Source organism: Corticium candelabrum, chromosome 2 (genome assembly GCF_963422355.1).
Source record: "Corticium candelabrum chromosome 2, ooCorCand1.1, whole genome shotgun sequence".
NCBI classification, from domain to species: domain Eukaryota; kingdom Metazoa; phylum Porifera; class Homoscleromorpha; order Homosclerophorida; family Plakinidae; genus Corticium; species Corticium candelabrum.
In genome coordinates this window covers 9,020,436-9,044,488 of record NC_085086.1, presented here as the reverse complement: position 1 = coordinate 9,044,488, position 24,053 = coordinate 9,020,436, and the positions used below count along the sequence as shown (strand labels likewise).

The window sequence follows — 24,053 nt, the reverse complement described above, 5'->3', positions numbered from 1 at the left end:
GTAATACTCAGCTGCTTATCTGCAATAGTCTTAATTGAGCTTAAAAATGGATTTGACTTTATAAATACCTGAAATTATAGTTGGTAAATTATTTAGTTATTTTATGTAACTGATACTGGAAATATTTATTTGACAGCTGCTGTTGATTATGGCCTTATATTCACATGTAGAGTGATGTTTGAAAATAAGTCATCGTGATTGGTGCATTTTCCAATCATGTGACATATTAGACGACTATGCTTGTTTAAAACTTTAATTTTCACATATTGAAAGAAATATAGAATATACAGCACACTTGATTAGGATGCAACTGAATGGAGAAAATATTATTGCCCACCAAGCAGCAGCATTGAGAGACAAGTATGAGTTTTGACTGCATTTCAAATTGCAACAGCGTTTGCTTATGCCACTAATCAGCAAGATGCATAATCTAACTGCTTATTGAAATAATGAACACAAACAGTAAATGGCAGACAGCTAGATACGTAGAAACTATGCTTTGCTGTGTGTAGCTAACTAGCACAAAAGTCATCAGTCATACAGGAGTTCACAACCCAACTTTACTTTTGAGGTGGTGGCACTTCTGTGATTATTACTCGTGAGACAGAATCTAAGCCAAGATAAGTGATGCCTTCGTCTTGTCGGCTATAATGATGACACTTCCCAATTCGAAACTCGATGTTAACCATACCTTTTGTGATGTCTTTGTCTGCCATCGTCTTCTGACAAAACCCACCGATTTGGTGTGGATAATGTGAATTGCCTCTTTGTCCCTCAAACACAACCCCATCAATTGGCGGTTGGCATTCTTCTCCATCAAATGTAAAGTACCATCGAGCGCAAACCACAGGCTTCACTTCGTTGAGCATTGTTCGTAGAGTCCCTCCAAATTCCACATGTAGTGCTGTGCCAGTACGATATTTTTTGAAGAGGCAACTCTAATACACAACATTTACGTATATCAAAAACTGCATACCGACTTTCATTTCTTACGAGCAATACTCCGTTTCGTTTGTCATTACCCTCATTCCTAGTACATTGCTTCCAGTTCATGCTAAACGGTGGTGCGTCTCCAGTATCACCCTTCTTCCCTTTCCCACCTGGTGAACCTTTGTCTCCATAATCACCCTTTGGTCCGAGATCTCCTTTTGGACCGGGCAATCCGATTATACCTGGAGATCCAGGCTCTCCTTTTTCTCCTTTATCGCCACCTGTTTTCTAGAGAAAGCAATATAAAATTGTTTTGTGATACCAGCTTAGTTGAAATTTTCTAATTTTTAAATCCTCAGAAGCTCTATGAATTGTTAAGAAAATATTGTTTATCGTTAACATATGCAACACATTATGTTAACTTGTACCCTTCTTTTAGGAATGCTTCATTTATTTGTTTGTTAGACAAGTAGTAATTGTGGGATATTATTTACTATAACTCTCAGATAGCCCAAATAAGTACCAATACAGGGACTATAGACGTGTGTGTGTGTGTGTGTGTGTGTGTGTGTGTGTGTGTGTGTGTGTGTGTGTGTGTGTGTGTGTGTGTGTATGTGTGTGGTGTGTGTGTGTGTGTGTGTGTGTGTGTGTGTGTGTGTGTGTGTGTTTGTGGTGTGTGTGTGTATGTGTGTGTGGGGGGAAGGGGTGAAAGTTCTCTCACTGAACCCTCGAAGAGAGTACCTCATGGGACCTTGTATTTCTGGTAGTTTTCTTGCTCGGGGGAGGAAATACATGCTAACTTCAACCTTCGGCAAGTTGAAGATGGTGAGAATCTAGGGTGCGCTAGCCTAGCAAGCTGGTCACTCAAATCATATGTTGCTACTAAGCGCAGAATAGAGCGCGTTCTCCCGCGTGTGGACAAAAGTAGGGGTGGCGCTTGGGAAAGAGTCAGTGACGCCAGGAATAGAACTGGGCTCCGAAGATTGAGACGCAACCCGGCAATCAAGGGCTGTGCTCGCGGGAAGGGGTTATTGAGGGGTCTCCGACTGCCCCTAATAACTCGGTTTGTAGTCGGACTACGATGCAATCTGCTTCTGATACCACAACAACATGGTCTGGTCATTCCATGAGATGTCCTATTCTGGATTGGTCTAATGTATTGTCATCAGTAAACTCCATGAGGAACCATGTAAAGAAATTTCATCATATCTGCAAGATAATGGTAAACAATAGTTGCAAGTCAAGTTTACACTACCCTTCAACTGTTAGCTTAAGCTCTTGCTTTCATCATAAGCGGAAAGAAATCAATGACGTGATGTGGAAAAAGAATCAATTTCTCAAGTCTGGTGTGTGGAATGTTCGAACAGTAAAGGGTGTGGGCAGAACTGACCTTCTTGCCAAAGAGTTCATTACAACTGATATTACATTATGTGGCATTACTGAAACTCACTTACCTGGCGCAGGCATGATGGATTTAGATGAAGACTCCTGCTATAGTCTTGTTTTCTGTACCACCTGAGCTAGCTTCCAGGGGTGTTGGTCTAGTGGTTAGACATCATGTGATGAAGTCACTCAAATCGTTTGATCCTATCCCAGATAGGATATTGCGTGCTGACTTTCTCACTGACAAAGGAATTTTGAATGTCATTGTTGGTTACGCTCCAGCAGAAAAATGCGAAGAGGTAGTTAAAGATGAATTTTATCAACAACTTGATGTTGCTATGCATAAGACAGGTTCGCTTGTTGTTGTGCTAGGTGACTTTAATGCTAGACTTGGAAAGGCATTTTCAAAAGTTTTTGGTCAGTTTGGTTTATCCAGTCACCCACACAATGGTGTTAAGACTGATAGAATTTTGTCAAGCACATAATTTGGGAATCACAAACACCTTTTTCCAGCATAAGAATATACACACTGTCACTTGGTATCCGCCTAATCCCAAATTACTGTCAAGTCTAAGAGACTGTTTGGTAAAGCAGTCTATGCAAAAAATGGTACATGATACAAGAGTAGGACGAGGACCAAATTTTGACAGTGATCACAAACTTGTTTGGAGTAAGATGGTACTGAAACTTCAGAAGCCACGTGGGAAAAGACGAGTGAAAACCTTTGCACGGGACGTACTCAGTGATCATATTGCTCTAGGCAAATATCGAAATAACGTCATGACTAGATTCACACAAAGATTATCTACTGTGACTGACGCTATGTGCTCTGACTTTTGTAGTGCAATTATGGACTTTGCAAATGAACACCTCAATGTTGTTCAAACCAGAAAGAATAGATGGATTTCTGAGCGTACACTACAGTTGATAGCTGAGAAACGTGAAGCTCGCATTGCTTGGATGAGATGTCAAGAAAACGAGATGGCTAGAAAGCATTAGGTTAGTTGTCAGACCGTCTTGTTGCAATAGACTCTGGAATGGTTGTGCGCTCTGTTGGGTCTGGTGCTCCACTCAGTGAAGAAGAAATTACCAATGCTATTAAAAAGTTAAAAAAATAATAGAGCATCTGGTAATGATGGAATAACAGCTGAATTACTGAAATCTGGGCCTACGGAGCTTTTTGATTGGCTATCTGAGCTTCTTCAGCAAGTTTGGTCTTCAGGATAAGTGCCACAGGATTGGAAAGATTCAGTTCTTGTTCCTGTTTTCAAGAAAAATGACACACTAATATGCGACAACTAGTGTGGTATTTCATTACTCAGTGTAACTGGAAAGGTATTAGCAAGTATTCTTCTGGAACGACTTAGACAGTCAGCTGAACCTCTACTACTAGAAGCCCAATGTGGTTTTCGTTCGGGTAGAGGAACAATTGATCAAATATGTTTGGTTCGTCAGATAATTGAAAAATTCATTGAACATGAGTGTGCTGTCCGTATTTGTTTTGTTGATCTGGGAAAAGCTTTTGACTCCGTACCTAGAGAGGTCCTCAGACTACTTTTGAAAGATAGAGGCGTTGAGGAACAAGTTGTACAATTGATTGTAGACCTTCACGATGGAGCACATTGTGTTGTCAAATCTAGTGGTGAGAAGTCATCAAAATTTGAAGTTACAACTGGTGTATGTAAGGGTTGTGTTATGTCTCCTGTATTATTTGATCTCGTCATAGACAAGATTGTATGCGAAGACTAAACAAAGCTAAAGTTGGCGGAGTAGAAATTGAATACAGGAAAAGAAGGAAGTCTCTACATGAACTACAGAGTCAAAGCTCAAGGAACTAGTGTCATTAAAGCTGCTATGTATGCTGATGATTTAGCTTTAATTGGGAAGACCTTGGGTGAACTACAAAAGTTAGTAGACAGTCTACATGAGTCCTGCTGTAAACGGGGAATGAAAATCAGCATCAAGAAAACAAAAGTTTTGAGCATTGGTTGCGAGCAGGCACGTATTCTTCTTGACGGTTCTGTTCTTGAAAACGTTACAGAGTTTACTTACTTGGGGAGTATCATGAGCCAAGATGGTGGATGCATTGCTGAAATTGATGCTCGTATAAGCAAAGCAAGTAAAGTTTTCGGTTCCTGGAAGAAAAGGGTATTTACCAACAGGCAGTTTTCAATCTCCACAAAAAATAAAAGTTTTTCGTCCTTTGGTGAGACCAGTTTTGCTATATGGATGTGAGACTTGGTCCGTTACACAACCAAACTTGCAACGCTTAAATACATTCCACATGCGGTGCATTTGATCGATTCTTGGTGTCTCAAGATGGAATAAAATCAAGAATTCAGACAATTTAGGACGAGCGTGTAAAGACCCTATTGCTATGACAATACAGAAACAACGATTGCAATGGTTGGGCCATCTGCTGCGCATGAGTGACAATCGTCCCCAAAACAACTACTTTGCAGCAGACTTAGTAATGCAACAAGACCAACTCCTGGGCCTAAACAGAGATGGATAGATGTTGTCACAAGAGACCTCAGGTCATTACGCATCAGTCTTCGTGATGCTGATGAGCGTGCTGCTTGGAGAAGCACTATTACGCTGCGTTGCCAAAACCCATATTGGGTATGGTGGAATCAAGGTTCAAGGTGTGTAGACAAGCAGACAGATGACAGGAAGACAGATAGAGAGACAGACAGACAGACAGACAGACACACACACACACACACACACACACACACACACACACACACACACACACACAAAACACACACACCATATCTTAAAACACTACAACTTCTTTCCGCTGTGCTGCGGCCTGTAACTGAACTATTTACATTAATTGTTAACACTTAGCAGTAATTGAAATATTGAATACATTTTGAAAATGGAATTATATTATTACGGGTTTTTCTTCTCCATTTGTTGGTGTTGGTTCTTCAGTAAAAGCCAATGAGGTTATCCAGGTAGGCTCATTTGTTGCTGTTGATTCTTCATCAAAAGCCAATGAGGTTATCCAGGAAAGCGCTAAAACAGTGACGTAGAAAGTAGATTTCATTTTTGAATGTGTCAACTGTTGAGAGTTCAGTAGACGTTTAGTCGCTTGAGATCTGCACAGAAACAGTACTTATTTATTTAATTAATGTTAACTTTCCAGTCTACGCTTTGGAGGCAACAAGTTTTTGACATTACTGTCTGAGATCAGATATGGTGTGCAAGGGCAGGCATACACGTCCAGCGACCTTCTGTAATTTATATAAATATATATTATATCTAGGCATATTCTATAGCCATGCTCTTGGCATCTTAGTGCACCTGCACGTGGCCGTGACTTTGTCACGTCACGACACGTGTCGATCTGCAAATATGGTCACCTACATATCTACCCAGTTACATCAACATCTTGCTGTAATCATCAAGTTTCATTCACTGACCCCTGCGGTGCTCTCTATACGGCCGTTTTTACACATTCGGCTGTAGAAAAGTAGCATTTCCTCTAAACTCCTTTTTGTAACTTCGATTTAGAAACCGTTTAGGCTCGAATCGGACACCATCGTAGGCTAGTATAGAAGTAACCGGTACCCGATGAAGTGTTCACGTTCTATTCTTGTCTGTCTCTAGCTAGACATGCAAGCTTTGATTTGAACGAATGCGCGTTCGCAACTGTGAAGCGTGTTGCTCTAGCCTTTCCACATGCACCAACTATTTATAATACAGGCATACTCTATGCATGCATGTTCGTTTACGAAGTAGAATTCTGCACTACACCATGTACGTCGATCAAGCCATTCTAACGTGACTCTACCTTACCGTGATTAGTTGCTGGTGACGGTTCCAGGAAGGTAACTTGTTCTCACAGCTTCTGATACTTTGCTTCTGCGCAGTAACAGAAATAGCTATAGAGAGCATGTCACTAGCAAGCGTGACTCAGCAATAATGCCACACCTTGTTGACACCTGTTAGCTTGGGGCAACTTTCCGAGCAGTAACAAAACACTATGGAAACCTAATGAGCCTACACAGCGTGTCGCTGCATGCGCCAATTATCGCTTTGGAAGAGATGCATATCGTGCAACACAACGGTACACTTTACAACTGCAAACGAAAGCAATGCTATTAGACAACAAGCAGATGCTACGAGACAAGTAGTTGTGAAGGTTTGACTGTATTCCTATTCGTAATTAATTAACAACCCTTTGCTTGTTTGAGTAATCAGCGACAAGCATCTTTCATAAGCTTACAGTAACAGCTCAACAGCAAACACGACATACATGCAGCAAAATATGTCGTATACAGTTACAAACGGCTAGTTGGTGTTTCTAACGAACACAAAGTTATCAGTCGCACAAGAGTTGACAGTCTAATTTGAATCCCCTGAATCCTTAGGAGATATCATTTCGATGATTGTTATTCGTGCAACAGATCTAGAATTCAAGCCAACCAAAGGGATGCTTATTGGTACAGAACGATGGGATTGCCCAATGTGAAATTCAACTGTAACTTCACCGTTTGTAATATCATTGTTATCCTTCTTCTTTTGGCATATTCCACCAAATGATTTCATCACCTTTGGAACACGTGTCGTAATGGACCACGTCTAGGTCTACCTATTTCATCCATTACTTAGAGTCGCTATGCTTCTGAAGACGACCATTCTAACACTCTCTGTTGTAGAAAAGTGTCATTCTTGTCTGTATATGGTTTTTTGTATGTGACCTGAAATCTTCTCGGGCCACGGATCGGACACCCACGTATCTAGAAGTCAACAGGCATTGTGTACACGTTCTTTCTCAGTCTAGGTAGCAACTTTGATGTACATGTCCCGTGCTGACGTCTTTGAAACGTTCTGCCAGCATTTTCTTGTGCGACAACTTACACGACCATTTACGAAGTGAAACGTTCAACTATTACACCCTTCTTCGCTTTCATCTATAACGTGACTTACTTCGTACTTGTTATTGACGACTCTAAGAAGGCGACTTGTTCTTACGGCTTGTAATAATTGGCAGCAACTGAACGGAGGGTTTGCGAATAGGATAATGTATAGGTTACAGTGCGGAAAGTTACACCGTAGAGCAAGCTGAATTTAAAGGCGTGACCATGGTGTTGTATTACTTATGAATTTGAAACGCTAGTGCACGGCAGGATCAGAAACAATCTGTAAACGAAATGATGTGTTCATTACACCTTCTTTGATAGCATTTCTTTGTACAGAAAGTCTTATATAACTGATTACAAAAGTGAAAAGCTGTACAACCATTGCACCATGTTTCGCCATCATCTAGGCAAACGTGACTTACCGCGTACTTGTTATTGACGTCTTTACGAAGTAAACTTGTTCTCACAGCCTTCGACACTTGGTTTTGCGCGCCGCAACTGAATAGATGGCTTGCGACTGAGCTGCAAAATCTGTGATTCATCAGTAATGCCACACCGTGGTCACGTCTGTTATATTATTTTACCTCTCGCAGTAACTTTCCGCCCAGTAAGAAGACACTTCATTTTGAATTTGATACGCTAGTACATTGCAAGATCAGGAATTTTTTGTAGACTTGTAGACTCAATTCGCGATAGTCTGGAAACTATTGATAGTAGAGGAGGTCATGAATTGATAGCTGTGATAGAAATTGTAGGTCTGGGGCCACAATTTGACCCAACGCCATGGAAGCAGCAGATCTAAAACATTTAACATTGTTGCTGACCCTCAAAGCGATTTAGGGGACTGAAACACCGGTGTGAGAGACAATGATGCCACTGAGAGACTGGAATGGAAAGCTCAGCGGATATGCATATGTATATATGTGGTGTGTACAAATGCATGGTCCTGAGGTAGTGCGACCACATTTTTGCACTCGTATGTCGAGTCTATGACAGTACCATAATTGATCACGACGAATTTGGATTTCAGAATCGAGCGCACAACGACGTTAACTCTGTGTGCGCTGTTGCCACCGATTAATTAATTTGGCATCGATTGGACATCGTGTTTGAGTTCTGAAATGTTTTCCACGCCATCAAGCCACAGCGTAAACTCTGACTTTCTCAAGTATTCGCAGCATCTGTAGCTGTCAAAAATTTTAATATTCTTATTTTACTAGTTTGCAAGGCAAGGAAACACGGCTGTTAACCAAAACGCAAGTCCTTTTTGCTGTCGATCTGGGCACGTCATGGGCGGTCGTGTGCTCGACACGTGTTGAGTGTCTATCAACTGCATGTAGGTGCTGCATGGGCAACTAAGAACAGAATGGTACCTATGTCTCTAATCTCATGCGTCGCACGTGGACGCGGCTTCAAGTTTCTTTCTTATTTACAAGTCTGCACATTGCATAGCAGTTGTAATGCATGAGATGTTTATGTTGCCTCTAGCGGCGTTGAAGGAGGCGAGAAATCCTGCAACTTCATCTCTTCTTGATCTACTGTTCATGTGCAATGCTTCGTCTAGGTACCGTACACCATGCATACTGTTGTGCCTGCATGCTGTGCTATCACAAAGTTTGTGTCTGTCTGTATCTGTCGTAGACTCTGCAGTACACCTGCAGGATACATTTGGCTGTGTATCCAGTAGGTGATGCCTGAAAGAGTGAAAAGCCAGTTGCTCTGAGAGCAATTTGGACTCTGTTTTCGCGCGAGGTCCGAGTACCATACACTGTAGTACCATGCACACTGTAGTACCATGCACACTGTGGTACCGTGCGTACTGTAGTACCGTTCATACTCTAGTACCGTTCATACTGTAGTACCGTGCATGCTGTAGGTCCATGCATACTGTGGTACCATGCATTCTGTGCTTTCATAAAGTCTCAATATGTTCGGGGCTCTGCCGTACACTTACGGTAATTACACGATACATCTGGCTGTGAACGAAGTCAACGATGCATGAGAGCCAGTTGCTTAAAGAGCAGCTTGAACGCTTTGCTTCATCGCAGAAATTGAATTTAGCAGCTTGAAGGGAATGCATGCGTATAGATATTTAATTGCTGTTACAGGTCTAAATTATGTGTCCCATCTGTAGCTCTGTTCGAACATTTGAATTTATTGACATCGATGTCGTTCCCACACACTACGCACACGCACACAAGTTCGGGCTTGTACTGTTCTGTTTTTATCGCTGCCGTAAGAACAGTTACGCTAAGACGCGCGTGCACACACACACACACACACACACACACACACACACACACACGCGCACGCACACACTGTTTTGATACGCAGCTCTGATACCGTGTTCTTAATCTGATGGACGGTGGTAATAGGCTGAGATAATAATGTTGCAGCATTAGAAATGAACGCCAAAGGACCTCAAGTCCTTTAAGATGAAGGTATTTCAAATTCTGGTGATAAGTTTAACCCACTAAATCTTGAAGTCTGCATTTTGGACTTTGTGGACACCGCGGTAATACTTAGTTGCTCTTTCATCTGCAATAATTTTTACCCAGAGCTCGAAAAACTATAAATATATCTGAAGTCGGCGTTGGTAACATTTAGATATTTATGTAAGAGAAGTTAGAAATGTTTAGTTAACAGCTGCTGTTGAGTTTTGTCTTACGCATGCAAATTAATAGTTAACATTTTCAACAATAATTATAATTAGAATAATTTTTTTAGTCACTTATCATACCACGAGATTGGAAACGCAACAAGCACGGTTATTTGCATAGATATAGGAGAGATGTATAATAATATAAAGTACACATAACTAGAATGCCACTACAAAAAGATATATTATTAGGCAACATTGTTACAATCAACTGCTGTGAGACAAACATAGATTTTTCTATATTTCATTTTGCAAAGGCGATGGCTTAAGCTGGATTTACAATATGGAAACGCTTGAGCGTCGCGTCGCGTCGTGTCGCGTCGCGTGGGAGTGGCAGGCGTCGCGTCGCGTCGCGTCACACGCGTCGACCATTCACAATGTAAATTTTAGCGCGTCACAGATGTCGGTGCATGTATTCCTGAATGACCACTCGCGCTAGATTACCACGCGCGAAAATATGGCTACGCCCATTTTACCTCGTGTTCTAGAATGGATTCGGACGAAGAGGAGGAAACGCTACTGTTGTGTCTCTTGTTGCATCACCACCGCTGCAGAAAAGCAAAAAGAAGACCACGTCAAGTTTGGGTTCGTGAGATACATCAACGACGCACTGAGCAGGGAGAGTACCATCAACTTCTCCAAGAGATGCGGTTGCACGACTCTGACAGCCACTTTAGATATCTGAGGATGTCGAAGGCTACATTTGACCAACTTTTGGCAAAAGTGGGGCCTTTGTTGGTTCGTCGTCGGTACAGCAGTGTCGTCTGACCATCAATATCCCCTGGCGAGAGACTGGCGTTGACCCTTCGCTATTTGGCAACGGGAAACTCGCAGATATCGCTTTCTTTCAGTTTCCGTGTTGGGGCGGCAACAGTATGCCAAATTGTTAGGGAGGCTTGCATTGCCATATGGAACGTTCTGATGGAAGAGTACGTGATGGCCCCTGCTACAGAAGACGACTAGAAGAGTATCAGTGCACAATTTTCTCAACTCTGGAATTTTCCAAACTGTCTTGGAGCAATAGACGGTAAACATGTGGTAATTCAGGCTCCTGATAGATCAGGTTCCACATACTACAACTACAAGGGGACTTATTCCATTGTTCTATTGGCAGTGTGTGATGCTCACTACAGATTTATTCTAGTAGCTGTAGGAGATTCAGGTCGCCATAGTGATGGTGGTGTGTTTTCAAATTCAGCATTTGGCCAAGCAATTGAATTAGGTAGCTTGTCATTACTAGTAAGTAGGCCATTGCCTGGAACCAGCACAGAGGCTCCATTCGTGTTTGTTGGTGATGAGGCATTCCCTTTACGTGCCAACATGTTGAGACCGTATCCAGGTAGGGGCCTAGATGAACGAACGGCTGTGTTTAATTACAGGTTAAGCAGAGCTAGGCGTGTGATTGAAAACACTTTTGGAATTTTGGCTGCACGTTGGAGGATATTTAGGCGACCCATCATTGCAGCACCAGACAATGCTTGCATATTTACAAAAGCAGCTATTGCCCTTCACAACTACCTACGAACCAATGAGTCTTTGGTGTATTGTCCCCCAGGCTTTACTGATGCTGAAGATGGTGCTGGTCACTTACTGAGAGGAAATTGGAGGCATGAAGTTGATGATGGTGGGTTGTCCAGAATTGGACAAATAGGAGGAAATCGGAGCTGTCGATCTGCAGCTGAAGTGAGAGACATGTACCGAGACTATTTTATGACACCAGAAGGAGAGGTCACCTGGCAATACCACCATGTCAACCGCAAAGACTATTAACTAATAAATTAGTCTTGGTCATTACCTTTACCTACTCAATCAGTCTTTTGACTTGTATTGAGTAACCACCGGCTTTTATAAAAGCCAAAAATAATATCAAAGAGATCATTACCTAGCCTGAATTTTGATTTGACCAATTAGTTACAATAATCAATTTCTTGCTAGTTACAATTATTAGTTACAACAATCAATTTCTTGCGTACAATTAGTTATAATTCACTGGTTATCTAGATGTAGGAGCTAGCATGTGACTAACAGTTTAGTCTAGAATATTCTTTAATTAATATAGTTATACTGAGTCTTGTTTTTTGGTAAGCTATGTAAAAAATTTGTTCTAGATTGATAGTATATTTTCCCAGACTCCATATGGCAACAATAGTTAATGCTCCATATTTACCATACCTGAAAATGGGCTACGAATAGCACTTCCCAAGATAATATAATGAGCATATTAAGAGTATGTAGGCATAGGCAGTGCCAAAGTACGTATGTGTTAAACATGACAATCGAAAGTTATTGACTTGTTGTTGTCGATTAATGAGTTTGTCAATCAGTTATGTAGCTAGCAGTCTGCAGTTTCTCTCTCTCTGATGTAGTTGGTGGCTTTTAAAAAAGCCGGTTTATAGACCACACATAGTGTAGTCGCTGGCCACGTATCACAGGATACTACACAGTGATGCACACAAGCATGGTTGGTGACCTATGGGGTGCTCTCTCTAAACAGAGAAAAGCCATTTCCTGACCCACCAAGCTCTACCTCTAACATCACTTGTTGAAGTCTGAGCTTTGCGAACGCCTTTTTCTCATAGGGAAATCTCCGTAGAGTAGCAACTATCTGCCTACCAAACAAACCATCCTCATCGGAGTCGACATGAGCCCTCTTTGAGTCCAATGAGTTTAGCCTTTCTACAATTGAAGTCTCTAGCTCGTCTTCTGGTCCCTTATGACGTCTCTTTCTTTTGGTGGCAGGAGTGATGCTTAGTTGACGCGGTCCAGTCTCTACCTGACAAATGAACGAGCTGTTGTGTGCTTCATTACTGCAGTAGGAAAAATTAGCCTGTGAAAGGAAGCAATATATCAAGTCGAAGTCCACACATTTACCTTTCATGATTGTCGACTGTCTCATCACTGTTATAGGGTTCACTCTCTGCTGGCTGGCTCTCTCCTGGCTGGTTCTCCTGTTGTTGACTCTCCTGTTGTTGACTTTCCTGTTGTTGACTCTCCTGTTGACTTTCCAGCAATGAAAAAGTGGTGTCTGTTCTGTTTGTCAATACAATAGAGTTACTACTAGAGATACTGAGATTTGCAAGAAGTGCATGCATAAACCCACAGCAAATGCAGCGTAAAAAACAGTAGTAGGTACAGTAAACAGTAGTAGGTACAGTAAAAAGACACAGAAACAGTATAAACACCGGCGCGTACAAACAAAGGGTAACCATAGCTAGACATGCGGGTAAAGAAACAGACACAGATATCATGAAAGCAGACAAGCAGACTGACAGACCAACAGATCAACAGACAGATCCACTGACGGGCATGCAGCCACATCAAAGCAGACAGGCAGAGACACGAAAACAGACAAAAAAAGCAAAGAATAAATGGTACACGTGTACTAGTAATTACGTTCTGTGCTTCACGGAAATGTCCAGAAATGTCATCACGGTGAAGAAAACCCACGAAGACGTTGGAGGTGGACCTCCGGCCCCGGACAAACGTTTCTTCTGAAGAAGTTTAACCTCCCTCACGTACTTGTCTCGGAGACTCTTCCATTTCTTTTGGCAGAGTTCTGCCGAGACACCCAACTCGCTGGCAATCCACTTCCAAGCGTTTTCTCGTGCACGCAGGTTCTTGTATACTTGGCAGTTGACCTTCCACAGGCAAGGACAGCTGCGTACACTCTCTATCAAGCGCTCAACGTCCAACATGTTCGTAGCCATTGCTCACGAAGCAACCACGTGCACTCCTACTTGGCTGTGATTGGTTAAAATCTTAATTGCCACTTCCGACGCGACGTGCTCCGACTTCCGGTTCGACGCTGAAATAGAACTCGGTTCTATTCGGATGCGTCGCGTCGCGTCTGTCGAGCGTCGCGTCGCGTCTGTCGAGCGTCGCGTCGCGTAGACCATTTACAATTTGAATTTGTACGACGCGACGCGACGCGACGCGACGCGACACGACGCTCAAGCGTTTGCATATTGTAAATCCAGCTTTATGTGAATGATCAGCAACGAACAAACATGTTGTCCAACTGCTTATTGTAACAAACACCCAACAGAAAAACAGCATACAGCTAGATATGTAGCAACGTTAACTACGCTTTGCTGTGTGTAACTAGCACAGAGGTCATCAGTCAGTCACATCAGAGTTCATTCATAGTCTAATTGCAGTCTTGAGGTGGTGGCATTTCAGTGATTATTAGTCGTGAAACAGAATCCAAGCCAAGATGAGTGACGCCTTGCAACTGTCGGCTGCCATGATGACAGTGCCCGATGCGAAATTCAATGTTAACCCTGCCACGACTGATGATTTTGGCTGCCTTCGTGTCTGCCTTCGTCATCTGACAGAAACCACCGATTTGGTGTGGATAATGCGAATTGCCTTTCTGACCTTCATACACTACGCCATCAATTGGTGGTTGGCATTCTTCTCCATCAAATGTAAAGTACCATCGAGCACAAACAACAGGTTCGTTTGTTGTCAGGGTATTGAGCATTGTTCGTAAGGTTCCTCCAAATTCCACATGTACTGCTGTTTTCTTTTTATATTTTATGAATGGACAGCTCTAAAGCATAACATCAAGTTAATTAATACGTATTATCAACTGCATACTGTCTATTTTCATTTCTCACGAGTAATATTCCGCTTTGTTTGTTACTACCCTTGGTCTCAGTACATTGCTTCCAGTTCAAGCGCCTACCACGTTCTCCTTTTGGTCCCGGCTCTCCGTTTGAACCTGGTACACCATTACTTCCATTATATCCTCTTGGACCGCGTATTCCTGTAGGTCCGGGAGCTCCCATTGCTCCGGGCTCTCCTCCTAGACCTGGAGATCCGCGTTCTCCTTTGCCACCTTTTGTACCATTATGTCCATGATGTCCAACTGGACCGCGTATTCCTTGAGATCCAGGAGCTCCCTTTTCTCCTGGGTCTCCTCTTGGACCGCGTATTCCTGGAGATCCGGAAGCTCCCTTTTCTCCTGGCTTTCCTTTTGGACCTCTTATTCCTTCAAGTCCAGGAGCTCCTTTGTCTCCTGGATCTCCACTAGGACCTTGTATTCCTGGAGATCCAGGAGTTCCCTTTTGTCCTGGCTTTCCTTTTGGACCTCTTATTCCTTCAAGTCCAGGAGCTCCTTTTTCTCCTGGATCTCCACTAGGACCTTGTATTCCTGGAGATCCAGGAGATCCCTTTTCTCCTGGGTCTCCTCTTGGACCGCGTATTCCTGGAGATCCGGGAGCTCCCATTGCTCCGGGCTCTCCTTTTGAACCGTTTGATCCAAATCCAGGAACTCCCATTGGTCCGGGTTCTCCTTTGCAACCTTTGGAACCATTATTTCCATGATGTCCGTCTGGACCGCGTATTCCGTGAGATCCGGGAGCTCCCGGCTCTCCTTTTGGACCACGCATTCCTTCAGATCCAGGAGCTCCTTTTTCCCCTGCCTTTCCACTTGGACCTTGTATTCCTTTAGATCCGGAAGCTCCCTCTTCGCCCTTCTCTCCTTTCTGACCGGGAGGTCCAGCCTCTTGTAGTACTGGCTAGAATAGACAATAATATTGCATCATGATACTAACTCAGTCTGCTGCAAGAACAAGTATTAATATTTTCTAATTTTAATACTGCACACAACTTTTATCTATAAATTGTCAAGATGAGTAGTGTTGATTATTATCTTATACGAAACATTAGTTAGTAACTAATCTCGTGAAAAAGCGCACTTTCTAGAATGTTACGTTTAATTTATCTTCGTTTGCCCAATAGTAACTGAGAGTAAATAATCAGTTTCATTTCCTAAATTAATCAAGCAAGTACCAATATACATATATTCTATATAGAGAAGTGTAATGATTTAGACACTATTCAATTAATGCAAAGTTTCAACGAATACCAAAAATCAAGTTAGTCTAAAGCCGGTAACGAAATGACTAAAATAATTGAACTTTAGCTATTTATAGTTTCCTCTACGCATGCTCACTAGACTTGTAATTTACTGATGCGGCATAAATTAGTTATCGCTACATAGCTTCCCCTTCAGTGAGGTGAAAAACGAAACGTCGAGGCCAATGGACATGGCGGCCGGAAGTTTGATTCTTTTGCAGAGATTTGGCTGAAGGACTTGGAGATGATATTGGAGATTTAATATATTCGGTTAGGGTTTCTGGATCGAGTGTAGGAGAATCGTCCAGGCAAGCTGGTTTGAGGCGATTCAAAGAAAGAACCTCTTCGTCCATTAACTTAACCGATAAAGTGTAGTGCTTGCCAGAACGTTTTGTGATCGACAAAAAGCCATGATGTAGTCGCTTTAGGTACTTGCGAATAGCATCGTGACGGATGAAGGCATGAGAGGGTGAAGACAAGACAGTCTGGACAAAAACTTGACGATGTCTTTGTTGTAGATTTGGTTGTGCGCTGAGTCTTGCTTGACATTTGTCCTCGTGTCAGATAGCATAGCTTAGTGGATCAGGTAACGATGAGGAGGTGAGAGGTGTAAAAATTCTTGAGGTAGCCTCAGCGTAGGGCCACACGAGTTCAGCTGAAGTACACTTGACGTTATTCTATCTGCAGTACTTACTCCTAACAGAACCATTGGCAGTGCATCTAGGCATTTGTTCGAGTTTTTAAAATGCTTTGAGGGATGCCTTCAGTTGTTGGTGTAGACGCTCCTCAAGACCATTGGCACAAGGATGGTATGCGGTTGTCTTGCGGCGTGTGGTTCTTAGGAGTACAGTAAGCTTATTCCACAAGGCTGACACGAATTGTGGTTCGCGATCTGTGGTGATCGTTGATTGTACACCAAACTTTGCTATCAATCCACTCAAGAATGCTTCTGCTACAGATTCAGCTGTTCTCTAGTAGACAGTGGGATTGTTTGAGCCCGGCAAGGGAATCTTTTAACGCAAGTAAGAAGATATCAGAAACCATTGGATGGGTGGAGATCTCACTAAATCGATGTGATTCGGTCAAATCTCGTGTTTCCCCGCGTTGTAAAGGGCGATAAATGGATGACAGAATGTCTGTGGACCTTCTACTGTTGGCATACAAGTCAGTTGTTGGACCACCTGCGAATGTCAACATGCATCGAAGGCCACACGTAACGAGCGGTAATGAGACGCTGAGTGGCTCGAATACTAGAATGAGAGAGTGAATGAAGATGGTCAAACACAGCTCGCCGAAACTTGACAAGAACTACTGGACGAGCACTTTCAGTGAGATAGCACAAATCAGTGTATTAGTTGACCTTGGGAGAGGATCTTCACATAGTTGTACAGAATTAGATGTTTGAATTTCTTTCATTTCTGGGCTGTTTCGTTGTGCAGCGGCCATCCCATCAAAATTGATCACAACTGGGTGCTGCTGACTCATTGCCTCAATGAGCGAGAAGGCATCAGCTGCTCGTCCGTCACGGCCGTCTACATGTCGAAAGTCTGATGTAAACTGTAGATATAATCAAGGTGTTGGATCTGGCTGGGACTACGGTTGTCCGCACGTGCAGAGAGACCGTAAGTGAGAGGCTTGTGATCCGTCAACATATGCAATTGTCGACCTTTAAGAATTTGGCGAAAGTGCTTTATGGTAAGATAAGTAGCTGCAGTTCCCTGTCGAATGCGTTGTATCTTGTTTCAGCTGGTTTCAATTTCTGTAAGAAAATATGCGATTGGGCGCCATTCGCCATTAATGAATTGCTACGGAATAGACCCCAAATGCAGTGATTTGTCGTTATGGAGACCATACACGTATAGCTGTAGCGCTAACGTAAATTTCTTTGTAGTTTGGAGTTCCAGCCTGTTTGCATTTTCGTAGTAGTCGCGTGGCGCGCAGCGATCAGTTGTGAACATCTTCCTCTCTTGATGTTTCAGCTAAGAACAATGTATAGAAGTTTGAAGTAGACTCAAACCGATTCGTACACTTTGGCAACGCAGAACGCAAACAACTTTATGTTGTGTATGCTAATACCGTTCTTAGAGACTCTAGCAAAGAAATTTACCTCTACATTTGTCCGTTTCAAGTCAAGCTGCGAGTGGTTCACTGACAGCCGGACGTGGACTTGTGTATTTGGACATCGCGGAGAACATGGATAGAGCACTAACGTAAGTTATTTGTAAATGCGACGTGTTCTCACATTTAGTTGAATTTTTGGCCGCAGTCATCAAGCTATCTCTAGATGCTCGAGCATGTCTGCACATTCTCGTATTAGTCCCGTGGCCTAGGCGCAAAGCAACCTGGAGAGCGGTGCAGCTACTATACTTACACCTGCATTGTGACATCACAAACCATTATGTCTCTGATTGGCGCAAAATCAATGTTATTTCGTGCCGTTCGGTCGTACGTAAGTAGGTACGTACCATCACCCACATTTCAACACGGTACAGTACACGTAGGAAGGGTTTCGTCAAGGCTCGTCCGAATTATGTCTTTGAAGAACTAAGTGTATATGGTGTTTGCTCTCTTTTGTGTTGGAACTAGCAATTAGAACATCATCGATGTAAGCATAGCTGAAATGTAAGCCACTTTGGTCGATAAAACGTTGAAATATTTGAGCCGCATTGCGAAGACCAACTGGCATTGGAAGAAACTCAAAGACCAAAATGGGATGGTAACTGCAGTTTGTGGACATCAGCTGGTTGTCAGGAAACTGCTGATATGCTCTGACCAAGTCAATATTGGAGAAGATAGTGGATCTATTAAGAGTAGCAGTAATATTTTGTATGTGAGTAATTGGATGTCGATCAGGAGTCGTGACAATGTTTACCGCTCTGTACTTGCCACATGGACGTCATTCACCAGATTTCTTCGGCATCATATGTATTGGTGAAGACCTGTTAGAGGATGAAGGACGAACAATGCCCAATTCCATCATGTGGTCAAACTCCTGTTTTCCAACTTCTAGTCTGCCAGCTAGGTGCTAGTCGTCTGTGACGGGCATAAACGGGTAGTCTTGATGTTTTGCGAATTGGTAGGTCACATTGTGCTTATTTGGTTGGTCAAGATGATACAGGGTTTGGATACATCCGGAATTCCACGAGGATAACTTCAAATTCGTTAGCAAGATGTTTTGGCAGAATTTTGTGGCTTTGTGATGGATCTTAGGACGCCACTGCCTGGACGGTGAAGGGATTTAGAGCATCCAAGAGTTGCTGGAGAGAGGCTGGGAGAGAGGGAGTCTGGGAGAGAGGGTGGGAGGGAGGGTGGGAGGGAGGGAGGGAGGGAGGGTGGGAGGGAGGGAGGGAGGGAGGGTGGGAGGGAGGGTGGGAGGGAGAGCGGGAGGGAGGGAGAGTGGGAGGGAGGAAGGGTGGGAGGGAGGCTGGGAGGGAGGAAGGCTGGGAGGGAGGAAGGCTGGGAGGGAGGAAGGCTGGGAGGGAGGGTGGAGAGAGGGAGGGAGGGAGGGTGGGAGAGAGGGAGGGAGGGAGGGTGGGAGAGAGGGAGAGCGGGAGGGAGGGAGAGTGGGAGGGAGGAAGGGTGGGAGGGAGGCTGGGAGGGAGGAAGGCTGGGAGGGAGGAAGGCTGGGAGGGAGGAAGGCTGGGAGGGAGGGTGGAGAGAGGGAGGGAGGGAGGGTGGGAGAGAGGGAGGGAGGGAGGGTGGGAGAGAGGGAGGGCGAAAGGGTGGGCGAAAGGGTGGGAGGGACTTCTAAACCCCTCTTAACTTCGTTGCGCTAAGCTATGTTGGTTTATGTAACTAAATTTTTTACACATACAAAATGTTTATGCAACAGTACTTTAAACGTTACGTAAATTGTTAAATAGAAATGATTACCTTTTCATCGCCATTATCACTTGAGCTTGATATTTCCTCATCAGCAAGAGCCAATGATGTTATCCATAAAAGCGCCAAAGCAGTGACGTAGTGAGCAGATTTCATATTTCCAACGTATTAACCGTTGAGGTTTTGGTAGGCGTTTAGTCGCTTGATATCTGCACAGAAACAGTGCTTAGATACTAGATTGCAACTTTCAATTCTTTTGCACTTGAAATCGACAACTTGACATTACTGTCTGAGATCAGATTATGGTGTGTATTTGCAGACATACAATATCCGCCTCACGACTGTCTTGCATGTAACTATATATATCTAGGTCGAATCATATCTTTAAAGATATCCTTCTTGCATGTTATTTGCATGACGATGACTTCACCACCTTTGCGACACACGTGATGCCACGTCTAGGTCTACCTACAGCCTCTATGCTTCTGAAGACAACAATTCTAACACTCTCTGCTGTAGAAATGTATCATTCTTGTGTGTCTATGGTTTTTGTATTTGACCTGAAATCTTCTCGGGCCACGGATTGGACACCCACGTATCTAGAAATTAACAGACTTGTACACATTCTGTCTCTGTCTAGGCAGCAACTTTAAGGTACATGTCCCGTGCTGACGTCTTTGAAACGTTTCGCTAGAATTTTCTCGTGCGACAACTTTTACACGGCTATTTACGAAGCAAAACGTTGTTTATCTACTGTCTGTTCTCCATAAGTGTAAACTTTGAAAATCATCAATATCTCCGCTGTTTTTTGGACTTTCGCGATGATCTCGGCATCGTTAGAAACCGCTAGGTCTGGCTTTACTGTTTATCAAATTATCTAAGTCCTTCCTACAAACGAAACGGAAGGATAATACTTTTTATATCAAACACCAACGGGTGGAGCAATGGTTATTATCCAATTATCTTGTAAGATCAACGGATCAGCAATTGGAACCATTTAAGATAATTGGTGTAACATGGTCCAACTGGAGCAGCTCTTAGTGCTCTAATGAGCACACCTGGTGTGACCTCTATTTTATTACTCACCTCCGAGTTCAATCTTACTGGTAATAGACAGTAGTACACTTTACTTTGCTCTCATTTAAACTGACTTACTCCCTACTTGTTATCGACGGCTCTAAGAAGGCGACTTGTTCTTACGGCTTGTAATACTTGGCAGCAACTGAACGGAGGGCTTGCGAATAGGATAATGTCCGTGGGCTGATCACGCAGAGCTCTTGTTTTCTGCACTTCCGCTCCCACTCTCGTACGAGGAAGGTTTTACTTCGTAAAATAGTAGATAATGTGGTGCTAAGACCGTTTCGACTTGTTGGCACTCACAAAAATGGTCGGTTTACAACAGCGAGTTCAAAACGTTAGCGTGACGCCATAATGGGGTCTGGTACCCGAGCTATTATTTTCGGTTATTCAACAGAACCACTAAATTTTCTGTAGACTCCTGCACATCAGTTTTCTAAGCTTTTGAAAGTAGCATATTACATTCTTTCACGTTCTGCTTGGTGTCCTGTTTGTCTAGGTTCGTTTTACGGCTTTGTTGTCTGTAGATTTGAAAACCCGGATGTGCAGGCATGCAACAAGTTAAAAAGCGTTCACCGGATGCTGAAACTACCATAAAAGCTGACAGTAACGATAACTCTTCGAATAATGATTGTAGTTACTACTAGAACCCGGAAAAATGATGACGTAATCGTTTCTACTTGAACTCGACCGGCTACTACGACGTTAACCGGATGATGACTGCACGCAATTTGACGCGGATGATGATGACTCCACCGAATGATGACTAGGATTTGACCGGATGATGGCTATGGCTAGTAATTAATTAATCAATAGGTAATGTAGATGATGGCTACGCAAAATGAATGAAATGAACCAGATGTGCAATTGACAGACACTGTATAAAGGAACACATCTGTAGCACTAGACTCATACTAGCATCTAATTGTTGCAGTTGTTTGTTGTTGAAGTCTAGTTGGATCTCAGAAGAACAGGCTTTGTGTTTAATATCTATTAAATTTGTTTTTATCAATTAATTAATTAACTCATTCAAGCGATGGAGTTCGAAAGAAGTGACGACGAAAGTCTTGTTTTTGAAGCTGTTTTTCCCGCTGCGAAGATTCGTTGCCTAGATTAGAGAAGCTGCATGTGTCAGGAAGAGGGTGGTGAATTGACTGCGTTATAACAGCGCAGTTGGGCGACTTTGCATGACACTGCGGAGGTGAGACAAGATGACACATACCTGTTTTTGCGCAAGGGAGGGGTTACACGCGAGGATAATCCAAGAGTCTACTACCATCGTTTGTGTTACCAAAATTACACACAATACAAACCTTAGACGTCTGCAGAATAAAAAAGAAAAGAGCAAGACGAATCCGCACCTGCAACAACAACGCCTGCTGCAGAAAGCCAAGTGTGCACAAACCCATTGTCATCAACTGCAGTCACTGTTGATCAAGGATCTTCTTCGTCAGCACGAACCACTCGCCGATCATAAGCAAAGACCAATTTCTCGCTATGTTTACTGTGTCAGAAACCGAAAAAATTGGACAAGCACAATTACAAAATATTATCAGATTGCCAAATGGATAATTCTCCTGTTACACTTGTACAAGCAGCCAGAGTACCCGATGACACAAGAGTTCTTCGAGCAACAGAATGCGGAAACTTTGATTTTTATGCTGCCGAAGTGAAGTACCATGCAAGCTGCTTTCGAGACTATATTTCAAAGAAGAATCTTGCAAGTGTAGTTAGAAGACACAATGCTTGCAAGTGGGAAGAAAGAAGCACTGCTTGTGACATAACAGAGCGGACTGTATTTGGCAAAGCCTTTTCAAGTCTAGTGCACTTAGTAGAATCTAGAGTCATTTCTGGAAAAAGCACAGCCACAATGTCACAACTCCACGCTAAATTTCTAGAGCTTTTAGAGCAGTCTGATGAACTCAATCTATCTTGCCGCAGAGAGAATTTGAAGAAAAGATTGATCAAATGTTTTCAGAAAAGGCTAGAGTTTTGGAAACCAAAACGTGCTAATGAAGCAGAAATCGCGTTCTCGTCTTCAATTGCGAAGGGAGATCTACTGGAAGCATTTCTAAATTTAAAACAGGAGATTGATGAAGTTGGTGAGATTGAAGATATGAGTGCAGTTGACGACGATGACTTTACGTCACCTTCTTCTGTGATGACTCATCTGCTCAGTGCTTTGGAATTACGCAGTGATGTAATAGATGTGACAGAAACCAGGATATAGCCTCCCACAGCAGATGATCTTAACAAAGCTGGCATTGATCGTCTTGTTCCTCCACTGTTATACAACTACTTGGTTTTGTTGCTAGCTAGTTGATGTGGGAAGCACAACTTTTGATGTCTAGAGCCTTGAACGACATATCCCTATACAATGTGCCAGAGACTACACATCGCAGAGTTTTGTCAATTGCTCAAGACATTATCTACACTGCTCATAACGGCCCCGTCAAAACTCCTAAGCATGTTTTACTACCTACAGCAATTCATCACATGACTAGAAGCGTCCAAGTCGTTAGTTTGCTAAATCGCTTTGGCCATGGAATATCTAAGAGCCAGATTCAAGAAGTCGATACCGCTCTCGCTGAGAAACAATTGAAACTGGCTGGTACTGGAAACGTTCCACTTCCTTTAAATGTCGATCGTTTGACGTCAGTTGTATTAGCTACTGACAACAATGATATAATGGAGGACACGCCAACAGGGTCTAACACTACGCACTGCACTAATTCTATTCTCATCCAGCGTGCTGTTCCTACTGTTGCTGCAATGCCGTTCGTTCATGATCAGTCTCAGAAACGTACGCAGGTTGTGATATTGTAAGCTCTTTTTTAAAACGTGGAAAAAGTGGATCTTTCAAACTGATCAAGAGTGGCCACATACAAGCGATGCAGCGTCTAGGAGAATCTCTTACGTTTGATGAACATCTAATTCAATTGTGTGAAGAGTTCGTGTGCAAGATATACGGAAAGAAGTCATTTACAAGTGTGAATTCGTTAAGATATCACTTGGTTTGCACTGCAACATCCACGTCGTACACCGATTTACCTCCAACTCATGACACATTTGTTCAACATGTCCGCCGAAGCAACTACCAAGCGTTTCTTTGGAAACAGTGTCTTCAGCATGGAGAAGTTCCCAGTCCTATTGGGCACGGTTGGGATATCGATGATGGCGACATCAACGTATTATGGATGACTCTTTCTTCTGCACCTTTGGCTCTCTTGGAACTACTGCGTTGTGGTTGTTCATCGGGTTGCAATAGTGCAAGATGTCGGTGCTTCAAGAACAACATGCCATGTACTGATGCTTGCAAGTGCAAAGAGTGTGTCAATGCCGCGGCTGCTGCTCCTCCTGTCACTGATGTATACGTTGAAGACGCCGACCTGATTGTTCTCGATGAAATGTAAGCCAGACAACTCTAGAATAGCTACAGTACGCTG

The 24,053-nt window shown here is 43.0% G+C and overlaps 4 protein-coding genes and 1 pseudogene across 4 annotated transcripts in view; 2 read left to right on the top strand and 3 right to left on the bottom strand.

Moving 5' to 3' along the window:
• Positions 1-248: 248 nt before the first annotated feature.
• LOC134198559 (collagen triple helix repeat-containing protein 1-like) lies at positions 249-6,186 on the bottom strand. Its single transcript, XM_062667974.1, has 4 exons — positions 6,121-6,186; positions 5,216-5,420; positions 994-1,218; positions 249-938 (listed from the first exon to the last, which is right to left on the bottom strand). Exons 2-4 carry the CDS (start codon positions 5,366-5,368, stop codon positions 561-563), a joined length of 756 nt encoding a protein of 251 aa, XP_062523958.1. The 5' UTR covers positions 5,369-5,420; positions 6,121-6,186; the 3' UTR covers positions 249-560.
• Positions 6,187-10,491: 4,305 nt separating this feature from the next.
• On the top strand, positions 10,492-11,616 carry LOC134176485 (uncharacterized; annotated as a pseudogene).
• Positions 11,617-12,316: 700 nt separating this feature from the next.
• LOC134176484 (transcription factor Adf-1-like) lies at positions 12,317-13,553 on the bottom strand. The gene is made up of 3 exons (XM_062643154.1): positions 13,240-13,553; positions 12,718-12,876; positions 12,317-12,653 (listed from the first exon to the last, which is right to left on the bottom strand). Exons 1-3 carry the CDS (start codon positions 13,551-13,553, stop codon positions 12,317-12,319), a joined length of 810 nt encoding a protein of 269 aa, XP_062499138.1.
• Positions 13,554-13,831: 278 nt separating this feature from the next.
• LOC134198144 (collagen alpha-1(I) chain-like) overlaps positions 13,832-24,053 on the bottom strand; it is a 13,705-nt gene continuing 3,483 nt past the window's right edge. Inside the window, exons 2-4 of the mRNA XM_062667482.1 lie at positions 19,582-19,739; positions 14,466-15,368; positions 13,832-14,398 (exon numbers count right to left, since the gene is read on the bottom strand). Coding sequence (XP_062523466.1) covers positions 13,994-14,398; positions 14,466-15,368; positions 19,582-19,686 — 1,413 coding nt within the window. The 5' untranslated portion in view covers positions 19,687-19,739 and the 3' untranslated portion in view covers positions 13,832-13,993. The remainder of the gene's footprint in view (positions 14,399-14,465; positions 15,369-19,581; positions 19,740-24,053) is intronic.
• LOC134176238 (uncharacterized) overlaps positions 23,230-24,053 on the top strand; it is a 983-nt gene continuing 159 nt past the window's right edge. The window contains exon 1 of the mRNA XM_062642918.1: positions 23,230-24,053. This exon is cut by the window's right edge and continues 159 nt beyond it. Within this exon, the coding sequence (XP_062498902.1) occupies positions 23,499-24,020 (522 nt within the window). The 5' untranslated portion in view covers positions 23,230-23,498 and the 3' untranslated portion in view covers positions 24,021-24,053.